General features: G+C 50.2%; 1 protein-coding gene across 2 annotated transcripts; it reads left to right on the top strand.

The window, feature by feature from the left end:
* The first annotated feature begins 2,438 nt into the window (after positions 1-2,438).
* On the top strand, positions 2,439-24,700 carry ADRB2 (adrenoceptor beta 2). Of its 2 annotated transcripts, XM_015876329.3 has the most exons (2): positions 2,439-3,830; positions 22,275-24,700. In XM_015876329.3, exons 1-2 carry the CDS (start codon positions 2,657-2,659, stop codon positions 22,307-22,309), a joined length of 1,209 nt encoding a protein of 402 aa, XP_015731815.2. In that variant the 5' UTR covers positions 2,439-2,656; the 3' UTR covers positions 22,310-24,700. The 2 variants fall into 2 exon arrangements, with proteins under 2 accessions (XP_015731815.2, XP_085375045.1); XM_085518919.1 differs by lacking the exon at positions 22,275-24,700 and having other exon boundaries at positions 2,446-4,368.

Here is a 24,700-nt window from a genome sequence, read left to right as displayed (position 1 = left end):
GGATGAGCAGTTCAGTGTTTAACCCAGAGAAAATGAATCTCCAGAGCTCAGCTGTTCCATGTGCCATGTTCTATATCAAGCCCTTCTGTTTTCACTGGGATCATTTCTTATATTCAGCCATTTCCTCTTCTTTTGGTCGAGACTTTAAAATCAGAACAAGAACACAAGAACTGTAAATACCAGGGCCATCAGATGTTACACACGAAGGCAGAAGGGATGCTGCTGTGTGTCTGCTGCTGTGCCGGGCGCTTTGTGCCATCCCTGATCCCCAGCATGGCAGGCAGTCAGTCCCTCTGCTGCTCCTGCCCCTGCACAGTGCAGGGTGAGTGTCTTGTTATCAGTCAAGCCCTAATTCCTAATCAAGCTTGTTCCAGACTAACAGAAAGGAGATGTTACTGGAGCTGTGACTCAGAGGTGGCTCCCCCTCACGGTGTGACAAGTGGAGAGGAAAAGGAATGGCAGCCAGGAAGCCGCCACGAGGAACCTGCCAAAAGCTCACTGCCTCTGCCAAGCTGCTTGTCTGAGAAGGGGAATTAGGAAGCCAACAGCCCCTGGAGACCCAGAGTAATGTAAGCAACCCTTACGCATGTACACATGGCCACCTGCTTCCACCGGGGGGCTTCCTGCTTCCCAGCCCACGAGAAGCACCTGGGGATCGGGCCAAGGGAGCATCCCTTGTCACAGTCCTGAAGAAGATGCGTGTACCTGAAAGCAAAGCTGTTTGTTTCCACTTGTGTCAGCTGGGCTGGTAAAAGCGATTACCTCTTTCTCCCAGCCTTGCCTCTCTCATTGATCCCACTGGCCGCTCTTCAAATGTCATCCCACAAGGAAGGAGCACACATCCAATTGTGAAAGGAAAAGATTAACGTGATGACAAAGCAGCGGGGTCAGCGTGGGGATGTGCTGCGTGAGATAAACAGGGTGCACCTGGCTCTGACACCCTGCAAGCTGGGGCCCGCAGAAGGAGGCACTGTGGGGTTGGCAGAGCCCCCCAGCACCATGGGCAGTTCAATAAAGCAAACTGGACCCTCCTCCCAACCTCTACTCTGAGGTTTGGTATTATTTCTGTTTGAAAAGAAAGCCTGAAACTACTCAAAAGCACAAGTAAAAGCAGGCAAACCACAAGAGTAACGGAGGGCCATTACCAGGATGTGCAGGACGAACAGACAGCTCAAGTGTGTTCTGCATGTGCTATGAAACACAAATCTGAGCTACGACCCTCCCAGACTCAGTGTGTTTTCTCCTAAGCTCCCAAAGCTGCCTCTCCTCCTTTCAAGACAGCACTTCTTGCAAGGATGAGCATGAAATGTCTATTGGAACGAGGAACCTGATGCTTTCTGAAAGCTGTGATTTAGTGTCAGAGCATTTCCTGATGTTAGCCTTATATAGGAAGCAAACTTGCCAGTTACTACCATAGACTTACCTTGATCATTTGGCAGAGTTTTCTGACCAGGTCTTCAAATAGAGCATTGGACAGTGAGCTGAGCACAACATGTAGTTCCCACACTCATCACTTTTCCCTCCTGCTCTTCTCCCCCAACATTACATCTGATCCACCTGCATTTTCCTAGCAGTTTTCTGCTGTGTTCTCCCCATGAGGTGCATGCACTGTGCAGGAATCTCAATGCACAGGAGCCTGCAGGTGCTAAGCGAGCCTGTATTTGAGATGGAACAGATCCTCACCTGGTGCAAAGCCAATGTGATGTTACAGCCTTCCACCAGCTGGCTGCAGCCATACGTTGCATGGATTGCGTGGATCCCTTTAACTCAATGATGGGCACTGAAAAGCCCTGGTAATTAACTAAGGTCATTAGTGCTCCCCTGCACTCTTGGCTGCTTCACAAGCATTCCAAAGCCACTCGTTACAGCCCCTGAGCCAGAAGCACGAGCTGCTGCAACTGCAACTTCATCGTGTTTCCTGATTCCAGCACCTCGCTCACCCCTCGGTGTTAAACCACAAAGCTCCCCCTGCGTGCAGGCGGCTCCTGTATTGATAGCGCTGGCTGAGCGGCTGCGGGCAGCCCCCGCTCACATACGGTGCCACCTGCGGGACGGCAGCACGAGGCGACGGGACCCTTCCATGCACAGCAATGCGCAGACATGGCGTTCCAGCCAGAACGTTATCTTTTAAGTTTGTAGGATCCCTCAGCCCTTATTTAGGATATTTGTTCGCTTTGGTGGCAGGGAGCAGCGCAGAAGTCACATAACCCCGTGTCGGGGTGTCGGGGGGCAGCGGAACCGCAGCGTGGGGAGGGAGACGGACGCCTCCGTTCTCAGGCTGTAGCGTGGAGCTGGAACACGCGTGGGGCGGCTGCCGGGCCGGGGGGCACACGGGGGGGTGCGAGGTGCGCGCAAGGCGCGGCGCCGGCTGCCATTGGCCGTGTCGGGCTGATGTCACGGCGGGTGTTGCTATAAGCTCGGCGGCGCCGAACGGGCTGGGGACAGTCGGGCGGGTGAGACGCTGCGGGACGGGTTGGGTCGGGTGAGGAGCGGGGCGATCTGGAGCGGAGCGCAGCTCGTACAGCCCCGCACGGCGGGAGCCACCGCGCACAGCCCGCACCTGCTGTTCCCTATGCGCGGAGCCCGGCGCAGCACCACGGCATCGGAACGCTGAGAGCAGCCCCCGCAGCCTGCCCGGGGATCCGGCTGGGGGGACATGGGGGTGGAGGGCACCGAGCTGCCCGGCGGCAACGTCAGTGCCAACCAGAGCGCAGCAGACCCCACGGTGTCGCGGGACGTGTGGGTGGTGGGCATGGGGATCCTCATGTCGCTCATCGTGCTGGTCATCGTCTTCGGCAACGTGCTGGTGATCACCGCCATCGCCCGCTTCCAGCGCCTGCAGACGGTCACCAACTACTTCATCACCTCTCTGGCGTGTGCAGACCTGGTGATGGGACTGGGTGTGGTGCCCTTTGGTGCCTGCCACATCATCATGGAGATGTGGAAGTTTGGGAACTTTTGGTGTGAGTTCTGGACCTCTCTGGACGTGCTTTGCGTCACCGCCAGCATCGAGACACTCTGTGTCATCGCTGTGGATCGATACTTTGCCATCACCTCCCCATTCAAGTACCAGAGCCTGCTGACCAAGAGCAAGGCACGTGTGGTCATCCTGATGGTGTGGGCCATCTCAGCTCTCACCTCCTTCCTGCCCATCCAGATGCACTGGTACCGGGCAGACCGTGATGAGGCCATCCTCTGCTATGAGAAGGACACGTGCTGTGACTTCTTCACCAACCAAGCCTATGCCATTGCCTCCTCCATCATCTCTTTCTACCTACCGCTTGTGGTCATGGTATTTGTGTACGCCAGGGTCTTCCAGGTGGCCAAGAAGCAACTGCAGAAGATAGACCGGAGTGAGGGCAGGTTTCACATCCAGAACAAGGAGCAGGACCAGAACGGGAAAACCGGGCACCGCCGTTCCTCCAAGTTCTTCCTGAAGGAGCACAAAGCTTTGAAGACCTTGGGCATCATCATGGGCACCTTCACGCTGTGCTGGCTGCCCTTCTTCATCGTCAACATCGTGCACGTCATCCAGGACGACATCATCCCCAAGTACGTGTACATTCTCTTGAACTGGCTGGGCTATGTCAACTCTGCCTTCAATCCCCTGATCTACTGCCGGAGCCCAGACTTCAGGTATGCCTTCCAGGAGCTCCTGTGCCTCCGCAGGTCTGCTCTGAAGATGTACGCTAATGGCTACTCAAACAGCAACGGCAGGAGTGACTACAACGAGGAGGACAACGGCTACCCCCTGGCACCAGAGAAAGCCTGCGAGCTGCTCTGCGAAGAGGGCTCCTTCCCTCACCCTGAGGACTTTTTGCACTGCAAAGGTACTGTGCCTAGTGGGTAGCTCTGAGACGCGATGGGCTCTGTTGTGGCACACTGCTCCTAACGATGAGCCTTCCTCTAAGGAAAAACAAAAGCCCAGTAATAATAACGATCCTCACCTAAAGCACACCTAAACCTCAATGGCTGCAAGAAACCTAAAGCTCAGCAAACCTCCTGCAAACAGGTGGAAGGCTGCCCCGGTGGCTTGGGTGGGCTGGCTGCTTGCAGAGGTTATGAATTTAAGTGCACGACCTTAGGTCCCTTGTGCCGGGGGAGCGGGGGGAGTGCTGGGGGATGGTATTTTAAGGCTGTGCAGAAAGCTCGTCCCAGGAAGAACTTCCTGGCTGTGGCCGATGTTGAACTACCTCATGAGCTCGGTGCTGGCGGCTGCTGCGGGAGCGCTGTGCTCCCCGAGCTGTGCAGCACCTGCCCCCATATCCCCCCCTTTAGGGATGCTTAGAGCTCTGTCGGCTGCGTCTGATCTTGTTGCTGTCAGTGGGAAAGTTTAAACAACGCCCGAAAAAACAGAACAAAACAAAACAAAAAAAACCCACGACAACCACGAATGCGTCTTTTGCCAAGTGCTGTAGGACTGTCCGCTGAAATAAGGATAGAAATAAACGGAGTCTTTGCCCAGAATGTGATACAGTGAGTGTGGGACTCAGGAACGTGATAATGGGAAGCTGGGCGATACGCTGCTGCAGTCGCAGCCCGTCCTTTTATCGAGACCGCAGCCAAAGCTCTTGTAGCCGCCCGGTTTAAATTCGGCTCTCAGCCCGTAGAGGTGGGCAGGGAAGGTTTTATTTTCTGTCGCTGAGGGCTGACAGTCCGGCAGCGCAGCCCTGGCCGCGGGACGGCTCTGGGCTGGTCGGTCGGTTTGTTTGTGAAGGGTTTTTTCCCCTTGCAGCGGGCTTTGCATTGCGTTCCCGCAGCACTTGGCGGCTGGCGCATGGGCTGTCACGGTGGCAGACGCGAGCGGGCAGGTGGGGACGGACGGACGGACGGACGGACGGACAGGGTGGCTGTGCTGCTCGACGCTGCTCGGAGACCCCGCTGGAAGAAAGCAGCGATCTCGGGGCTGAAATGGAGCTCCCCCCCTTGCTTTCTTCCTCAGCTGCAGTTTGAAAGAGGAGGATGTGAAAGTGCGGTGTCTATAGAAGCACGTGGGAAAGATGGGGGAGGGACGGCCCCGCGCCCCGTGGGAGCTCCTCTCCCCAGGGTTGGCACCGTTAATAGGAGGCTCGCAAAGACCTGGGTTGTGCTGCCCACAGTTCCTGCAGCCCCCGAGGGTGCGCCCAGGGAACGCTGGATGGGATCGGCTCGTAAGGTGCTGCAAGGTGCAGAGTGGCTGCGAACTCATTCTTGAGCCCTTGGCGTTCCTCATGGTAAAGCCCCACCCGGTTTTGTGGGGAAGGGTTTGGAAATCCTCGTGCTCCCTTCTGCCTTCCCCCAGGTATCCCAATCCGGTTTGGGAGGTCAGGCAGCCCTTTAGCCCTTTCCTAACCCTATGTTGGGTGCTGGCTCTGCTCTGCTTGCAGCCTCTCCAGCTTGGTGCATGCTACAGAGTGGCAGGGAATGTGTGCAGCAGAGCTCTGTGTCACTGCCAGCTTTGCTGCCCGTGCCCACCTGCACCTTCCTTGGAGCTGTCAGCAGTGTCCGAGCACTCCCCAAGTCATCGGGTTCAGCTTTTACATTACAGTGTGAACAAACGGGAGGGGTGTGATGGTGCAGGGTGGTGTGTGGCTGTGGGGAGCAGGAGGCCAGGCTGGAAAAACATTTGCTCCTCAGATAAACATTAACAGGCTGTCCTGGCTGGAGAGACCTGGTGTGGGGTCAGGTGCTCTCGGTTTCCTACTGTAAAGGGCTGAAAGGCAGGGGGCCCTGCGCTGCGGGGCTGGTGTCGGTGCCCCATGTAGGTTAGAGATGCACCACGTTGGAGATGCATTTCAGCTCAGTATGGATCATGATTATTACAAAGCAAGAAGTGAAAATTAGCCTCTTGGTTGAAGCGATTGATTTCTTCTGTGCCATTAATCCTGCGTAGGCTGGTGTTAGCAGGAGTGCAAGGTGAGGGGGTATCCCATGGTGATAGCTCCTGGTGGAGAAATCCAGCATCCGCATCTCAGTCGCTGTATTCATTTTTGTTATTATTTGCATTTCAATAGCACGTGTTGTGGATGAGGGTTTTATTGTCCAAATAATTGTTCTTCTTGCTTGGCTGGCTGCACTCGTACTTCAGATGTTGGTGCTGTATGCAGCAGGAGCAGATGAGCAATGGGTGACTGCAGGACTGCTGCAGTGTGCAGAGCACAGAGATGTGGAAGGGACAGGGGATGTCTGTCTGTCTGATGACCTCTGCAGCTCAATGCTTAGGTGCTGTGTTAGGAAACCTCAAGCTCAACCATGTCTGAGTGTTGAAGAGCTGATTTCTTTCCTCTAAGGCACCACTGGTAAAACTGGTGAGATACTGCTCAGTTCTGGAAGCAGCTGGAACTAAAAGAGATAAATACCGGAGTAATAAATGTGTGGCACCAGTGAAGTCAAACTTGAATAACCCCTTCTGGTTTCATGGCTGGAAAAGAAAAAGCTGAATAAAGGAATCCCTTTGCCTATAGAAATACATTGCAATGAAAAGAATTTATAGATGTATGCTAGGGATTCAGAAATGGAGCATTAAGTCAGGACACTATAGCTGCAACAGTGATATTAGGGTCAGAAGGAACCCAGCAGGCACATTTCAGGATTAACACTAGCAGAGGGCTGACTCGGGTTAAGTACATCTGATAAAACACAGCAGTAACTTCATTAGAGGACAAGCACTGTGATGAAATGCCGGGTCCTTATTGCAGGCTGACGGGCTGCTTTCTGTGCTGTGGGTTTGTGCTTTGCACAGCGGCCACGATGTGCACAGAGCAAGGGTGGGATGGTGCCTGAAGGGTGGGTGTGAGCTGGAGCTTGGTGCGCCTCTACCTTCATGCTTTCAGTCACTTTAGCCAGGGAGGTTGTTACTGTTTTTAACGCCTTTGTTGAGATGAAGGGCACAATTGCTGCTTTTGTGCTGTCATGAAATGCTGTTCTCACTGCTGGTCCCTTTGTTATTGCGGTGGCTGTAGCTCCATCCCCTAAAACAGTTGGAGTGTCACAAGCTGCTGCCTTATGTCAGTGCTTTGCCGGTTGGGATCATTTCTGCTTTCTGGGAAGCCCAGGCCTTGAAACCCAACCTCACTCACTGCAGCTCTGGGGAGCTGTGGGGCAGCAGATCCCCACCAGTGCCAATGTGTTTGTCTGGGTGTTACCGATACACAGTGTTCCCCTCTGTGTATCTTTGTCGTGTGGGTGCTGGGGGCTGATCCAGACCCCACGGCCTCTCCTTTGAAGTCCTCATTAAGAACGACACTGAGCAGTGGGTACAGCAGGGAGGAGGGCAGAAACTGAAGTTACCAAACCCTCCTGAATACCTGACAGCAAGCCAGGGCTCAGCACAGATTGGAGAGCCTCGTGTCTCCAAGCAGCACACAGCGTGCTCTTCAGCTCTGCCACGTCACAGCTGCTGTGCTTTTCTAAAGGTTTGTTTTTGTATTTATTTACTATAAGGGACGTGCTTTTACAGCAGAGGGAGAGCATTGACAGGGCTGGCTGGAAGCACACTGCAGGCTTCAAGCTCTCCCAGCATCTCTTGCCCTTCTGATATTACAGCCCTGCTGCCAGCAGCCCCAAACACCACTCTGCCTGGAGGAAATGCTTCTTCCCCTCTCTTTGCCAGCCCCCTGCATCCAAGTGTTTGTATTCCCTGGTACGATGAGCCCATTTCCCAAGAAGATGAGTTTATGAGCGTGTTCATTCCTCTGGCAGGAGGGAGGACATCCTGCCTTGCACATTCCCTTCTCTGCTCTCCATCAGCAAACACTAAGTGCCATCCCATCACAGCAGCAGGGGAACAGATGTTCTATGACTAGCCATGGCTGTGTCCCTGGGCAGGGAGGGTGCAAATGGGGAGCCGAGGGGGCTGTAACTCCAGCCACCTATGCAGGAACATCCAGCCCCAGGAGCATCCTGTTCCTCAGCTGAGCCACCGTGTTTGCTGACTTTCAAGAGCCGTGTGCCATGTTTTGAAAGCATTAGCCCTAACCTTTCTTCTTGGGTTTAAAGAGAACGTCTTGCAATTGACACACAGCCCAGGCTGTGAGCACACAGTCATTTGGCAGCTGGGGTAGCTACACCCTTACACAGACATTCCTCCAGTGACAGCTGCAGGGACACTCAAGGGAACCTGTAGGTACTGCTCATGATATTATGGAGCAGGGCAGCAGCACTGTGCCCGCTGAAAGATGTTCCTTGTGCCTATGCTGGAGCTGGGGCATAGCCACAGAACAAAGTGCGGCAGCTCAACTGGGAGCACAGCTCCTGTGGTTGTGATAGTGCATCCCATGTGCACGCTGGAACTGAGTTTACACACAGCTTAGAAGAAGGTTGTCTCTCCTGCTAAGTGTGGTGAGATCTGTCTGTAGGAGCTGGATGTAACCCTGACCCCTACATATATTCTTTATCATGAAAAAAAAGTGGATTTGCTGCTTCTCCCTGCATACAGTTTGAGTTTTTCTCCTGTTTTCTCACCCTATCAATGGCAGGAATCTTTTCAGTGCAATATTACCAGTGCCAGCAAGAATGGGTTGGGAAATACTTTCTTGTTTACTGTCCTTGGTAAGGCCATTTTTGCACAGGTGCATATATATTTAGATATATGTATGTACATGTGTGTATATACCTTGATTATCTATATACAGTGATATATAGATCTGTACATAAACAAGGAAATGTAAAGGTGTTTTGTTGTGCTAGCTAGATGAAGACGTGTATGTTCAAAAGTTAAAGTATTTATTGCAGGTCCCAATGGTTGACATTGTGTTTAAATAAAGAGTATTTATGGTATGCCTGTAGTCAAGTGTCCTTGCTTCAAGCTGTCCTGCTGGCTGTGTCTCCCACATATTCTCCAAGTGAGTAAATCTTCAGAGCTCATTGGAAACTAACCCAGCCCCTGAGGAGCCCAGAGCATACAGAGTGGCTGAGCTCCATTCATTTATGCTGCACATCGAGCTCGTTTTCCCTGGAAGCACTGAGGATGCTGCAGGTGCTCAGCACCTCCTGTAAAAGGCCTTCTCTGCTTTCCATCTCCAGGGCTTATAGGAATGAGGGTTTTTAGGAACTCACCTGCTGCTCTGCCTGTTTGGACACCAAACAGCGGCAGTCATGTGTGCCTCCTGCATGGTGGGGATGGAGAAGGGCTGGGGACAGCTGAGCTTTAATCCTTTGTGGCTGCGTTCCCTGGGAGCGGGAGGAAACAAATATCTGTAGGGATGGGAAAGTGTAACCCAGGAAAGTCATGCAGAGCCCAGTGCTGTGCTGCTGTGTGCTGAGTGGGGTCTTGCCTTGGCTCTCTCCTAACCTGGCTGGGCTGGGCTTGAATGTATGGGTTTGAAACACCTGGAGCTGGGGGACAGCAGCACAGTGTGATGGATCTTTTCTGTCTGTCCCAAGTTGCTTTATCTCCCTTCAGGCCTGGAAAATCTTTTGGAGGGTCTTTGGACAAATATCCCAGCCCCTTCTGTTACCAGATATGGAGCCCTGTTGTGCTGCTGCTCTTACTGCTTCAGGAGGGGTAAAGGAAGACCATGGCTTGTGTTAAACAAGATCCCAGCCCAGCATGTGGCAGTGACATGCAATTTGCATTCCTTATGCCACTCAAACCACAATGAAAGCATTGGCAGCAAAGGCCGATGTGTATCCTGATTGTTTCAAGGCTTCTCCTTTCCAAAACAGCAGCAGGATTCACTGTGCAGCTTGGATGTGAAAGGACCATGCTGAGCACTTACAAAACATAGTGGATGCACAAATTACAGTAGTTTATGGTTTTGTAACTTTGTGCTTTCAAGGGCTGGAGGGTCCCAGCTGGGAACAATTGCCATTGCTGGCTGCAGGGATCCTGGAGATGTGGAAACCCCATCTGCCATCCATCATTCCTTTCCAGCAGGTCCTTCAGACTGGAGAGCAGCTCTCCCTATGTCCCTCCTTGACCTTAGTCCTTAGAGGTGCCCAAAGCCCAGTACCTACTTCAAGACTTGCACTGAGGCTCCCTCAACCCTGCCTGGTTCTGGTCCATTGCGATGCCAAAGGAATGGCATTAGGAAACCACAGCAGTGGCTATCAGAGCAACCTGTGTCCTTGCCACATGGCTTTCTTGCAGCCTGCACTGCCCGCATCCACACTCACACCCTGCTGGGCAGCTGGGGGGGCTCAGGCTCCACCATTGAGCTCCACAGCATCAACCCTGTCCTAAGAAACACATAAACAGCAACAGAGCCTCTGCAAAACCCTTGCCAAGTCCTTTCTGTTTCATGTAAATATTTTTTCCTCTTAAGTGTATGTGAGTGTGAAAAATCCCTCCTTAATCTTTTCTCTTTCTGGCTGAAAGAAATGTTTGTTCATCCTTGGGTGGGGATGGCCCTCTGCTTGAGATTCTGACATTTTGCAACCATCAGCTCAAGCAAAAACAACGCTGCTGAGAGCATTTCTTATCTTATTGTATTTGGGCCAAATCCATGCTGCTCTACCTGCCTCAGCCAGGTTGCACCGGAGCAGAAGGTGCCCACCATGATGGATGTGTTGGATGGAGGTCCCAGCCCTGTCCATAGGAATCCACTGACACTATGGGCTAGGTTGGTGTCCCACTAAGGCTGCAAAGCTCTGCTGCTTCTGGTGCTCCAGCAGGAAGCTGTCTGCTCAGTGGTTGGTTGTGTGTGAGAACGATGCTGAGATAAATCCATATCAGCGTTGCCTGTAGGTCATGGTTACATCACGTTGTGACCAAGATACTGCAGTGATACTGAACCTCCATGTGAGTCTGGGCTCTTTGTAGAGACAAGCTGGGCTCAAGAGTTTAGTACAGTGCTGCTGGGTGAGAAGGATGTACAACGAGAGTGATTTGGGGGGATCAATTTTTCATCTTGGAAGATGAAACATAGTGATAAAATTGTTTGGAAAAGCCAACCTAAGCATGGATTTGAATAACTGCAGCTTACCAAAGGCCTGTGTCTGCAAGGAGGCTTCCATCTCCCTGCCAACAGATTCATAAATACATAGAAGTTAGTGAAGAAAACTAGAGAGAAAGAGAAGGACTTTCAGGGGGATGGAGGCAGCCAAAGAACAGAGGCAAAATGAAAGGTAGGCCAAAGAGAGTGTAAAATAGTGATGAAGAAACAAAAAGAGATGAGTTCTCCCTGCTAACCAAACCCCTCAGCAGGCTCACTGCAGCAACAACATGGCTCCTTTACTGCTGGAGTGAGAAGGAAAGCCAGCGATTTTATCATGGAAGGAAAGTCCTACTGCAAACCTGAGATGCTCTATAAGCAGCTGGTTTGATTGTTGACAGCACAGCACCCTTCAGTGTGAGAAAAGGTGGCCCAAAGCTGACCCTGGGTTATCTGGCCCCACCAGAGCCCTGGGACAAGCTGTGCAAGTGTTGGTGCGGATGTGGGTGCACATGATAGAGAGATAACCAAATAGCACAGTTGCATTCAGGACCTCGATCTCATTTTTACTGCAGTGACTTTCATGTGAGTCACCACAGTGGCATATTATCACAGCTCGCAGAATCCTCTGTTTGGTTTCAAACAAGCATGCATACAGACAGCCTTCATGTGAAATTACTGAGTGTAGGCACTGCCCTGCCTTGTGTCTCCTGGGAGCAGTGGTGATGAGTGAACCCAGAGGCTCTGCCCTGCAGCAAGTGGGGTTTCCCAGCTCCAGAGCTCAGGTGTGATTGTGGAAAGGTCAAAATGCTTCTGGGCATCCTCCAAAGAAACAAAGCTCAAAGGACTGAGGAAAAAATCCCTGCCAAATAGATTGCATTTTGAATGCAATTTGCAGTGGAGAGAATAGAATAAGTGGGGAGAGCAGCATCTTGGTTTGGAAACAGGGCAGATGTGCTTATGTAGTACCTGCTTGTTCTCTGGATAACATTAGTCTTGTGGATTTTTGTGTTGTTTGTTTGTTTGTTTTGTTTTTAACTTCTGATGTCCATGAGTGCTGAAAGAATGATAAGATGGCACTAAAAAAAGCAGTTTAAATGTGTTTTTTCTTCGGATCCCTTCATCTGTAGATGGAGGGATAGAGGAGTCCAGAGAACACCAGTGCTGGGCAACAGACGAGGACAGCCTGTAATCCATTTCCAGAGTTACAGTGTCTTCCTTAACCTTTAAGGTTGGATATTAGGAAAAATGTCTCCAAAAGAGTGATCAGGCACTGTCATGGGCTGCCAGTGTCACCATCCCTGGAGGTGTTCAAGCACTGTGGAGATGTGGCACTGATAGATGATGTTCAGTGGGCAGTATTGGTGATAGATGGATGGTTAGGGGTCTTTTCCAACCTCAGTGATTATGTGATTCTGTGATTCTAATCTTTATTTCACTTGTTTTCCATCCATCCCCTTCTGCAAGGGGCCCTTGAGCTTTGTGGTTCTTTCCTGAAGCATCTTCCTCTTCCTTGTAGAAGACTCAAAGTCAAGGCTGTGCGTTTGGAAAGTCCCCTCTCAGTCCTTGGCTCGAGTCAGGTTTATATAAAACAAACTATTCATGACTTCCTCTTGGTCCCCATGTTCCTTCCCGAGCTGCAGCCGTTTGCAGGGCAGTGGTTTCCTCTAACGTGAGCAGTGAGCTCGCTTCCTCCTCAGAAGTTGCTCTGCTGCCTGCCAAGGCACGATCACTGTGAGTAATGAGCATGTCTGCCAGGTACAGAAACAGACTGGGACAGCCGCCTGCTGCCCAGCACGGTGATGGCTGTGGTGTTGTGTGGGAGACGCAGGTGGGGACAACTGGGTTTCCCTGGAGGAGAGCTGTAGGCATCAAAATAGCACTGGGGATGCTACCTGGGCTCTGTAACAGCATCACTCCCAGAGTTCTGCTTCTCATTGTTGCTTTTTGTTTGTCATTTTAGAGCATCTCCATGATGCGCAGTGTGCCAGCCAGCAGCTGTGGTTAGGGAAGGACGGGGTACCATAGCTTATCTCTCCCGGTGTATCCATTGGACACACTTGTCAGCATGGCAAATGGGTTTGCATTGCTACAGCCATGCCATTTCAGCCTCAGTCTGCTGAGATAGCTTTGCCTTTAGCAGCTCAGGTGGGTGCGCAGGGAGCCCTGAGGCTGCACCTTGCTCAAAGGATGTCTCACCTGCAGGTCTCCAGCCTCCAGTGCCCACTGCCATCCTTGAAAAGCAGTCTGTGTTACTGAAACACGAGGCAGCCGTGCTGAGATGTTTGTTTGGGTTTTGTGCGTAATGCCCCAAGACCTCAATCCTCTTTGAAGCACAAAAGCTTTTATGTGAGGTGCTTGTTGAGTTGCAGGAAGAAATAGCTGAAAATATCACCGTGTTCTGAAATGGCAAACATCTGCGAGTCAGTCACCAGATTAGAGGCTGAACCGCAGTGATTCACTGAACATCGCCAAGCCTTGAAATGGAGCCTGCCCTGGAAGGGCAATTCCTCTGCAAGGGTGTTTGAAGAGAAGATACGCTGCTTTCTATCACATCTGAAGCAGGCTGAGGCCAGGGCAAGATCCCTGAAGAATAGGATGCAGCCCCGTGCACCAGGGGGGCAGCCATCACCAGGGGGGCTGTAGAGAGTCATTAGCTGTTACATACATCAAAGAGTTTTGTGTGACTGTGCCCAACCTAAAAGTGACTGCATCCCCCTCAAAAACATGCCATTTTCATTAACCCTGAGTACTTGTTAATGTTTCCTCCCATTTCCTTCCTTCGGCTGATTACCAAAAAGGTGATGTTTGCAGAGAACTTTCCTCTTTCCCTTTCATGTTTGGTGATTCATCCAAGGATGCTGCATTCCTCCCTCCCTCCGTGGGTGATACAGAAGCCAGCGCCAAGGAGGCAATTACATCACAGACATTGATTCAGATGGGGACAGAGGAGTCTGCAGATGCTAATGGGTGCTTCTCTGTACACATGCTAATTATAGCACTGGCAAAGCCAGATCCAAGTAATGGTCCGAGGAAATCCCCGCTGATTTCAGCCAGAAGTTCCAATTACTGGTTGTTACCAGCAAACAATTAATAGAAACTAGACCTATTAGGTCATCTTAAAAGCAAACATTTAATTCTCACTTGATCTACAACAGGTATTGTGAATCCTGTCTTAAACTGCTCAGTCTTACATGAACTTCATGGGAATCCTGTTTGCACTGATATCACACCAGTGTTATTTCATGAACTACAGAGCAACATCGAGCTGTGGTGTCCCAGAGAAACCACCCTTTCTTTGCACATCACTGGTTCTTCTTCAGCCATTTCAGCCAATGAAACTCCTGTGCTCATGAACCCCACTCTTTCCTCTTGCCTTTGCAGAGAGCCCTCATAACTCAGGGAGAAGTGTAGAGGAACACAGCAGCCTCATGCAGCTGCTGGTGAGTCTCCAATAGGAAACTGAAGGCCTTCAGATTTCATCACTTCAGTGCTGTCATAGCTATGCACCCTATTTAAAATACAGTAAACCTGAAAGCCCTTCCATATCAGACCATCAGAGTTCTGTAGCTGAGCTGCCTGAACCCTCATAAATAAATACCAGGGCTGTCATTCCTGCAGAAGTATTGGGACCAGCCATTTTTAAATGGGCTCTCAGGTTACAGCTGGGCTTCACAGCACAGCCTGCAGTTGCTGCGGGGTCATGGTGCTGTGAGGTGAGATTTGGCCCTTCCTAAAGAGGAGGGAAATTACAATAAACAAACCACTGCAAATAGAACCCGGTGTCCCTTTAGCATTCTGCCCTTGCCATTTCTTTTCATTTTGCTGGGCTTTTCCTCTCTCTTCATTAACTTCCTCAGAGGTTGTTTCACTTCCATCTCCCTGCATGGAGACAAGGATGGGTCTTGTTGTTGGGTTGTGCGCCAGTGGGAACTGTGTTGGAAATCAGGAGATTCAGAGCTCTCAGGCTTGATGGCTGGAAACGCAGATGAAAACAAGACACAGTTGCTGACACTGGATGATGGCACTGGAGGGATGGGCACATCCATCAAGAGCAGCAGGTCATTGGAACCATCAGGTCACCAACAAGCTGAGCTCCTCCTCACAGAGAAGGCTATTCGTATCTCCATGGCAGATGCCAACCGTGTGCTCAATCACTTAACGCATTTTTTGCCAGAACATAATGCAGAAAACCCCTGAGAGCCGCTATGGAGCAACCAGCACCTAAATGCTGGGCTCTGGGAGAAAAGCCCTTCTTGCTAGGCTTGTATTTACCCAGGTGCAAGGCCCAGTCCACCCCTGAATTCCTGAGCATGGCCTTCATGCTGCTTGCCAGCCCACTGCAAGACTGTGCTGTTCCTGCTGTGATGCTGCTGGTCACATCTGTCATCTTGCAGCTGGAGGAAAGCAACGCACAGTGGGAGCCCAGCAGTGGTGGGGCCCAGTGTTTTCTGCATGGGATCAGCCTGGTAAAGGCTGGGAGTGTTTATCAGCCTTGGCACAGACCTCTGTGCTCTGCCCTTTGATGTGGTTGAGCTGGATGAGGGAAAAAGAATCTGACATCTCATCGAGCTGCATCTACTCACATGAGGAATGGATGTGAGTGATTTCCCAAAGCAATTTTGAGATGCTTTTGAGAAAGCTACTGGAGATCTGTTGCACAAGAGAGAAATAAAGGACAGCTCGCACTCCGTCCCTCGCCCTGCTCATGTACTTCTCACGTGTTCTTCACTGATGTGACGGGATGAGAGAGCTGCTGGACTTCCTCCAGACACCAACAGATAACCGTGATTGATTGCCACTGGGAGGTGTTTGTGTGACCCCAGCACGCACAGGCTGCAGCGCACCTGTTTGCTCTAAGGTTTCTCTTCTTGTGGTGAAAAAATAGTGCTACTTTTTACTACGTTGCATATCGTGAGGAGGGAAAAGAGAGCTGAGGTGTCTGGTGCTGTGTACGGCAGCTCGAAGCAGAGCTGCTCTGTGCTGTACCTGCTGCAGGTTGGGGATGCATGTGGCTGCTCAGGACTGATCCCACCTTCACCATCTGCAGAGCCACGTATCCCCTGTGGGACAGCTGTGACGGACATGATGCTGTTTGTGTTCCCTTTGTGTTATTTACGCACTCTTAGTGCTGCTGCTGACACGGAGGGAAGGGGCTGGCTGCCTCTCTCCGTGCTGAATCACTTACAGTTACGTAAATGCCTTCTCCCCAGGCACTCGGATGCCGTGCGAGTCCCCCAATGCCCATCTTAAGAAAACCTCTAAGCCTTGTTATTTCTCTTTCTTCCTTCCCCTTTCATTTGCTGTCCCCTTTCCTTGCTGCCCGCTCCCTGTGGAGCCCTGCAGCTCCGTCCCATTGGCAGCAGCCACATGTCACCCGGTCAAATGTCTTCACAACTTCAGACTCTAAAAAAGAACCCCTGACCTTTCCGAGCCTCGCAGTCACTCCTGAGCACAGAGGGCGCTTCCTTCCCCACCGAAACATTAACATCTCACCTCTTTCTTTTTACTTTGATTCTCGTACATGAGGGAAACTTCTATTTCACACCTTTGGTATGGCCAAAAAACAGCTTGAGTTGAACAGACCTGATCTGGGCAGTCCCTGAGCTGCCCCCAGCTCGTTTCAGCCATCAGCCCACATCCCTTCGTGGTTTGCGCAATCATGTGGCAGGAGAATGTCAACAGAGTGACTTCCTCCTTCCTTCCCCAGTAGGGGTGCTTTAAAGTGCATCACCAAAATCACATCTAGGAACTGCTGCTTTGTGTCTGTGCCACACTGGGCACTCATACCAAACCCAGAGCCGTGCAATGCAATGGGCACTTCTGAACCCCTGGGGAGAAACTGTCCCCCACAGTCACCTCTCATGGGCCCTTTCCTCTTCTACATCCCAATCTCAAGTTATGAAAGTGATGAATGATGCTCAGTTTTGGGTAATGTGTTCTTCTAAGGGGAGAGAGGGAACAAATTTGGGTAAAGAATTTTATGTGTTGGTGAAATGGCATCCGCTGTGTCTCTAAGCCTAAACTAGTCTTTGTGTTACCTCATTAGTCACGTTAGTCATAAACTGCTCAGAGATCACCAGAGATGTCAGAGCTGTGCAGAGAGCCAGCTGGAGATTGGAGATTTGGGAACCAGTCACGAATGGCTCTGGCCTGCAGACTGACCTCTATTGGATCAATGAGGCAGAACTTCAATCGCAACAACCTGGGTAGCTCAGACTGCCAAATTCCTCCAAAAGGAGAGATTTCTGTGCTCTGAGTGACCTCAGGACAGCTGGTTTGGGTGCTGTCAGAATCAGAATCAGACCCAAATCTCCTTCCCCATGCCTTTCTCTCTCCATATGACTTTCTGGTTGTGCACTGGGTTCTGAGTCTGGCTCAGTCTCTCATTACCAGGAATAATATTATTAGAATGAGAAAAGAGCTCCCATAGAGCTGAGAAGGACCCTCCCATGTGTGTCCACCTGTGCCATAAGGCAGCACAGGGGGATGCCTTCGCTTTCCTGATATGATAGAAAACAGCACTTGGTGTGTTACCAGAGATCTGTCCTGTGACACTGTGTGATTTCTAAAGTCAAACTCTTCCCTCAGCTTAGCAGCTTGCACTAAACTTTGCTTCTTACAGCACTGCAGGAAAATAGAGAACTTCTGAGTTAGTGGGGAAAACAAATTAGTAGTAAAGTCAGTGGCAGAGTTTCTATTTCATTTGTTAGTGGCCCTGATGCAAGAACCTTGTCACTTAAACGCAAGAGTGACACTTTAGTGAAGGGTCCTTGCTGTTGAAATACATTGGGAACCTCAAGAATCCTTAAGGAAACTTCCCCTGGAGTGACCCTTCACACTAACATGGCACATAATGTGCTTGAGAGCCCTGCCAGCTCAGTGTGTTACCCAGAGGGAAGGGAAATTAGGACTATGTGGTGCTTCACAGCTGGATGGCAGGAAAATAGAGATAGTGGTGTCTTCATGTGTGTCTTTTTTTGTTACATGAGTCTGGCATCAGCCTCTAACCAGCCTGCTAAAGCAGGGTTAGGGAGAGCTGGTTGCTCAGAGCTGTGCCCTTGGCTTGGGGTGAGAGGGGAGCTGAGGTCCCATCCCAGCACCTTTCTTCAATGAGGCGCTGAGTGCAGAGCAGATGGAGTGAGAATGCTGTTTGAGTATTCGGTTCCTATGGGGAGAAGGACTTTCTGTTCATTGCAACTTGTTTGATTTAAGTCCGTATTTGTTTAAATCTCAGAGGAAACTGGGTGTAAGCCCAGCTTAAGGACAAGTATATGTTGGCATCGCACCAAGCAGAGGAAATTATGGTGTGCCACAAACCAAGACGAAAGCATTCCCTGCATTATCTGGCATGCATGGCCTTAGTATAAAAGCACACTTATCTCTATCATGACTTCAGGCTTGCAGAATATCAAAAGGATGTGTTTTGTGGTTTTTTGTTGGTTTTTTTTTCTTGTACCGTTGTGAAACCATCTTTCTGCACCTCACAAGCACACTGAGATCCCACATGCATGGAATTTATACTGGGCCTGAGTGGGAACACATTCAGCCCTACACAGCAGCGAGGTGCTGAGCATTAGCAGGTCATTGTGGGCTGAGTGCCTGACCATGGTGGTGTTGCACTAAGAGAGCTCCCAGCTCTCCAATAGGCAGGAGTTCCTGCCGGGGGACTGCAAGGTTTCAGAGTTCAGCTTAGTGGTTTCAAAGAGAATTGCTGCTCTGTTGGGAACTGCCTTCAATCTGCTCAGCGACTGCAAAGCAAATAATCTCCTTCCAACTGCCCCAAAAATCAAAAAAGAGGCAAACAATGCTCCTCACAAAAGCTGGGGCAAGCAAACAAGAGAGAAAAATAAGATAACAGCTCTTAAAATCCTGCTGCTTTTCAGCTGTTCCACATTCTGGCTGCTTTCCAGAGTTACTTTAATGATTGACCAACTGTCAGGAAAAAAAAAAGGAGTCCTTCAAATGTGAATTTTGATGTGGGCATTTTCTAAAGTTTCTCACTAAAGTAACTGAGGCTCCAGGTCTGGGTTTTAGTGGACAGACTGTCATTGGCATCAGTCAAAGAGCCAGTGACCTTCCCAGACCCTGATAGATTTGAGTGCCATCTATGTGATGGGGGGTCTGTGTTCTCCAACCAGCTTTACAGGACAAAGAGAGAACTCTGACAACAATCAAAAAGTGGAGATGCAAAGTTAAATCAGTGCTTAAGGCTGACACTGAACGGGAAGTTGTCTTGATGCTTGGTTGTGTTGGCTGCTAATAATGTAATAATGAATCCTGAGCTGACAGATTCACTATGAAATGTTTGGAGCAGTTGCCAGGTATTCCCAAAGCTGCCACTTGTGTCTGGGAGTTGTGGGTGAACTCTGTGGTGGGAAGATGCTGCATCAGAGCCCTGCAATGAAACAAAGATAAGTAGCATCACCATATGTCAACTGGAGCATCGCCTTGTGCAGCCAAGTACAAAGACCTTTAAGATCATCTCATCCAACCATCCACCCATCCCCAGTATTTTCCACTAAACCATGTCTCTAATCGTTTCTTGAACACCTCCAGCATGTGAACTAGTGATGTCCAGCTGGCTGCTAGTTTGCAAGTTGCATGCACTTGGCCTGCAGCCCACCTCCATGCAGCCATTGCTTTGTTGGATGCAGGTGGTTCACCCTCTCCTGGTGTCTGATCTGTGAGCACATCCAACAGTCAACAGCAGAGACCATAAGGCTTCTTTGGGTGACTTCTGTTTTGAAAGTGATGTTTTGACTTGTGAACCTGGAGGAATTCAGGGCAGAGGAAATGTTGGAAGAGGTCGGGCGCGCTGCGCTCCCTCTGCGTTACCCAGAGCAGCAAATAGCAGGCGTTCCAGGGCAACATCTGATTTTCTGCTTTTATGAGGCAGATGTTTAGGAGAAGTGATCTGCTGTTTATTTTAATTGCCATCTTCCAAACCTCCCTTCTATGTGCGTGCACACATTCAGAGGCCATAAATAAGGATTCTTCAGGGTATGCAGTTATTCGGGTAGCTAGCCCTGTCTTCTGTCAGTGCCTGGACAGGGACGTGTGTGCAAACCCAGTTCCCCATATGTATCAGTTTTACAGTGGTGTAAATCAGCGGAGTTTAATTCTATTCTCAGCAACACTGGCATAAATCTGAGGTCACCCCACTGACGTCAGCACTGTAAAGGAAAGCTAGACCCTCTTGGCTTCAGAATGTTGCTGCTGATATAGACCAGAAGCAGAGCAATAGTAGTGGGGCTCAGCATGTCCCGGCACTATGGAACTGAACCACGTTTTGCTCTGTATACAGCAATAGAGATGAATTCTGCTGATTTCATTGTCATTTTGTTGGTGAAGATGAACTGTACCTTCACCACAGCTTGAGTTAAGCTTGAGTAGGAACCACAAAGCACAGGTTGTCCTCCTCTCCTTGTCCTTAATAACTTAACCAAGGGGACCACTGGCTGGAAGCAGCCGAGTTTACCAGTCCTGACACAAAACTCTGGTTGCTGCCATAGGAACCTGAGCTTGAAAGCAGAGCTCATCCAACTGGGGGAGCAGAAAGAGGACATCAGGCTTCTGCATCCTATCAAAACTAATCAGCTTGGCTTGGATTTGGAGTACCAGTCGCTAATTACAGTAATAATTATAGAAATATCTAGAAACAAGAAACATTGACCTCTTTTGGATTCTGGGCAAGAATCCAGTCAGGACATCTGGGGCTGGGCTAAGGAGGAGTCCTTCCCATGAGGAAAGGAGACACTTAAATCACAGTGGCTGCAGAATGCAGAAAGCCCGAACCTCACTCTGCTCCACGGGTGTCTTTCCTGGATGTAGATACTCAGCTTGTTCAGAGAACGCCCTTTCCAGATGAACTCAGTAGCAGCAGCTTTGCCCTCCGAGCCGACAGCTCGGTTCAGGTTTCCTGATCAGCTTACAAGCTCCATCTATAGGATAGTCGAAGAAGAGCCCCTCGGCTTCAAGCTGATGAAAAGGGAAGAGAAGCTTCTGTCAGAGTTACTAGTTCTGCTCTGGAGAAACTCATACCATATCTGCTTTCCTCGTTGTGATTTCATATTTAGGTATAGTTCTCTTCCCTGTCAGCCCTTGGTCCCACACTGAGTGACTGTGGGGCTGTTGTCTGTGGAAATCAGAGGATCATTAAGACCTCTAAGATCATCAGGTCCAACCCCAACCTATCTCACCGTGTCTACTGACCACATCCCTGAGCACCACATCTCCACAGCTCTTGAGCACCTCCAGGAATGGTGACCCCACAACTTCCTTGTGCAGCTGTGCTGGTACCCAACCACTCTTTCTGAGAGTATTTTCCTAATAGGCAACCTGAACCTCCTCTGAAATCGTTGGAGTTGTGGAACTGCTGCTATTTCACCTGGGAAATCTCAGGGATTTTCTAAAGTGATTTGCAAGATTTCTGGCTCCCAACAGTGGCACCATTGGTTTCTGATAGCCCCCAGCAGCCTGTATGCAAAGCTCAAAGGTAGCAATTATCCAAATCATCTAATTCCAGCTGATTTAGCAAATCGGTTTCTCCTTACCTGGGTGTTTAATGATTGCCAACCCCAGCTCACACTTCACTGCACTAACTGCACCAGCAGAAATCATTGCAGCTCACAGAGCTTTTTTAGAAGTAGGGAACATAAAAAGTGAAATACTTTTGTTCCTTCTCTGGTGCTAAGCAGAAAATTGCCATTAAGAAATTCTCCAGAGCTTGATTTTCTGCTCAGGGTGTAACTGTACTTTCTAAAGTACTATACCCTAACATTTGTGGTTGTGCACCCCCCAAACAACATTGCAGGGCAGATGGAGCATGAATATATCTTCATAGATGCTGGCAAGTGATACTACTGCAAAGCAACCCTCTCACATTGAAACTTCAGCTCCCATTTGCACAAGGAGCACAGCTTCAGTTTGGATACCCAGAGTTCTTCTTAGAGGCGTCGTGTTCCCAAGGAACAGAAATGTTTTCTCTTTCTTCCTCCAGATCCATTCTGTTTGTCACTGCTGTTTTTCCCCCCTACACCCTCACAGACCACAGTCTTCAATGTGTACTTGTTAAAATATCACATTAAAATATCACTTTCCAATAAACAAAAGCACAGGCATATCTAGTACTTGTTCCTTTCTCTATCTCGAGATTCATTTCCCATTTTCCCATCTAACATGTCAGTCATTCTGGTATCTCCACCATCAAGAAAAGGGTCTGTTCCTTCCTTTTTGTAGATTCACAGATATAAAACCAGAAGGAAATATATTCTCATCTCCTGGCCAGCAGGCCTAACTGTGCATGCAGAGATGCATCTGTTTATTCTAATTATTTCATGCAAAGAAGCACCCTTCTGCTTTTTTAGTAGGAAAAATCTGCATAAACCTGATGCCTTTCTTTCTTTCTCTCTTGCACAGAGATCCCTGGGTGCCCAGGAATGGTGGAGAGCTGAAGGCCGACCCCTCTTCCTCACCACCCTGAGCTCACGAGGGCTCTGAAGAGATGGAGTGGGAGCTCAGCCATGCTTCTCTGAGCCCAGGGTTGCTTGGGAAGTGATTGCTTTGGCAAATGTCTTCATCTCAGCCCATAGCCCATCGTGCATCACCTGAAGGAGAAGCTGGTGAAGCATTCAGAGGACCAGGAAAGGCTCTGCCAGCACTTCAAGCACTGGAGAGCACAGATGGGGGATCGGCACTGAGAGGCACTCAGGAGTCACTGCGAAGGAAACCAGCTCTGGGGAGATGCTAAAAGAGCCCCGTGAGCTGAAAGAGGTGAATGGACAAATGACCACAAAAGTACTGTGGGGTTTTCCTGACACAGCATCCTTGGCAAGAGCTTCCAGAAGCACAGCAGGACCACATGGCTGCATGCAGTGACCGGACCAGAAGAGCCCCAGCAAGGTCCTGTCTCATGCTGCCTGAGGCTGCAGGTGGAACAGGAACCTGACCAAGGCAGGGAAGAGGAGCACGAGAGGTTCCTTTGGTTTATACTGTGCTCATTTCTGCTTCTGGTATCTGCTCTGTCTACCTCTTTTTCTCTTTAGCCCTACACGTACTGGATATGGGACAGCCCCACACAACAAGAAGGAGGTTTGCACAGGGAAAACCCTGCTCAGTGCAGAGTGCTGCTGTCAGATGGGGCTGACACTGCGCAGCGCAAACATAACCTGGCCTTCATTCACTCGTTATCCCAACAGATCTGGAACTGCAAAGCCTGGACTTCGGACTGGAGAAAGGCTTGAGCCTGGCAATCCTACTTGCAAGCAGTCACATGATAACATGACCAGCCACTTTTGGGAGCCAAGTTTTAACACCCGAGAGCCATAATCATGCAGAGCATCTGGCTCTGTGCTGTAGCTGTTGAAATGAGTGTGCTGCACATTTAGCTCCTGTTTGTGGAATTTTTAAGAACTCACTCAGCAGAGAAAGGAACAGAGACACAGGGAGCAGCAGAGGCTCAGGCAGGAAACTGCAGGAAAAAATGGTTCAAAACCATAGGGAAACTTGCAACTTCATCACAGATGGCATCCCAGACACAGACTGGTGTGACCAGCTGGTAGGCTGCAGCTTTCTGGTCACTCAGCACCTCTCACAGGCCCAGGCACAACATGCCAACACTGACCCAAGGCAAGAGCCCCATCCCTGAGCTGCTGTGCCAGGCTTCCACCTGCAGAGCCCTTCCCCTTCCAAAGCTGTATTTATTTATTTATTGATGCCCTTGCGATGATGCAGTTTCTCCATATGCTCCATGCTGGTGGAACAGCTGTGTTCCTGAGTGTGGGGCTCTGCCCTGCTGCTCCTACTGCTCCTGGCCCTGCATCCTGCTCCATGCCCTCCCTTCCCTGCCCCATCCCCACTGAGGCTTTGTCCCAACCTGTGTGGCTGCTTCATGGAAACATCTCCCAACCCAAACCTATTTCCTCAGAAGATTCCTGGATGTCTCCAGTCACGTATTATGTACTGGAAGCACTGCCCTCGGGATTAGCTTTCAGGTTAGGGACAAGCGTGGGATCTCAGTAGGTCTTTTTCTCACAAAGCCTCTCGTGTGCAGTTTGCAATAAGAGAAATGGATACGCTTGCTCTGATAATTCTCCAGCGTGGCCCAAAGCAGTGACCTGCTGATTGCTGAGTGCTTCCTTGAAGAGCTGTTGGAGATGGAAGAGACAAATTACAAATCCATCTGCCTATGGACCTTCAGGCTGGTTCCATGTATTACATTAACTGGTGGTGTGCTCAGCCAATTTTAAATGCCTTAACACCAGGGTTATTGTGCTTTTCCTTTGGGAGACTGCTCTGTTGTCCAAGTCAAGAGCTGCTATTAGCATTGCACCTGCACTTCCTCCTGAAATCTTCATTCCATTATTCCCAGTGATGTTATGCAAATACCCGCTGCTCACTGGGAAAGCTCTGCCCCCTGAGTAATGCTCCTCCTGCCTCCTCCAAGGAACTCCCAGGCTGCTGATGCTCCAACCCTCCTGCAGCTCAACATGGTATGAGCCCACATGTCATTAACTGGTAGAGGGGGAGTTGTCAGAGATCTGAACCCATAAGCAGAACAGCCAGGACCTGTAGCAGTGTGGAGCTGTTCTGCACCTCCTTGTGCAGCACGTGTGGTACAGGAGAGGGACAAAGGCTGCTATGTGTCCGTACCAGTGTCAGCAATGAGCAGCTCCCATCCCACAGCGAGCAAATGCTGGGGAAAGCACACGGCATCCCCTCCATCTCTGCAGAACCTTCAGTGCTGGGGGAGTGCGTGTGCCAAACTCAGCTGGAGCACCATTGTGATTGTGAGAGCTCTGTTCTCACTGAACAAATTGTTCCTACCAATAAAGAATGAAAAGCTC

The sequence above is a fragment of the Coturnix japonica genome, chromosome 18 (assembly GCF_054131305.1).
Source record: "Coturnix japonica strain WE chromosome 18, WE-NBRP24, whole genome shotgun sequence".
Classification (NCBI taxonomy): Eukaryota; Metazoa; Chordata; class Aves; order Galliformes; family Phasianidae; genus Coturnix; species Coturnix japonica.
This window is presented reverse-complemented; position numbering and strand designations above follow the sequence as displayed.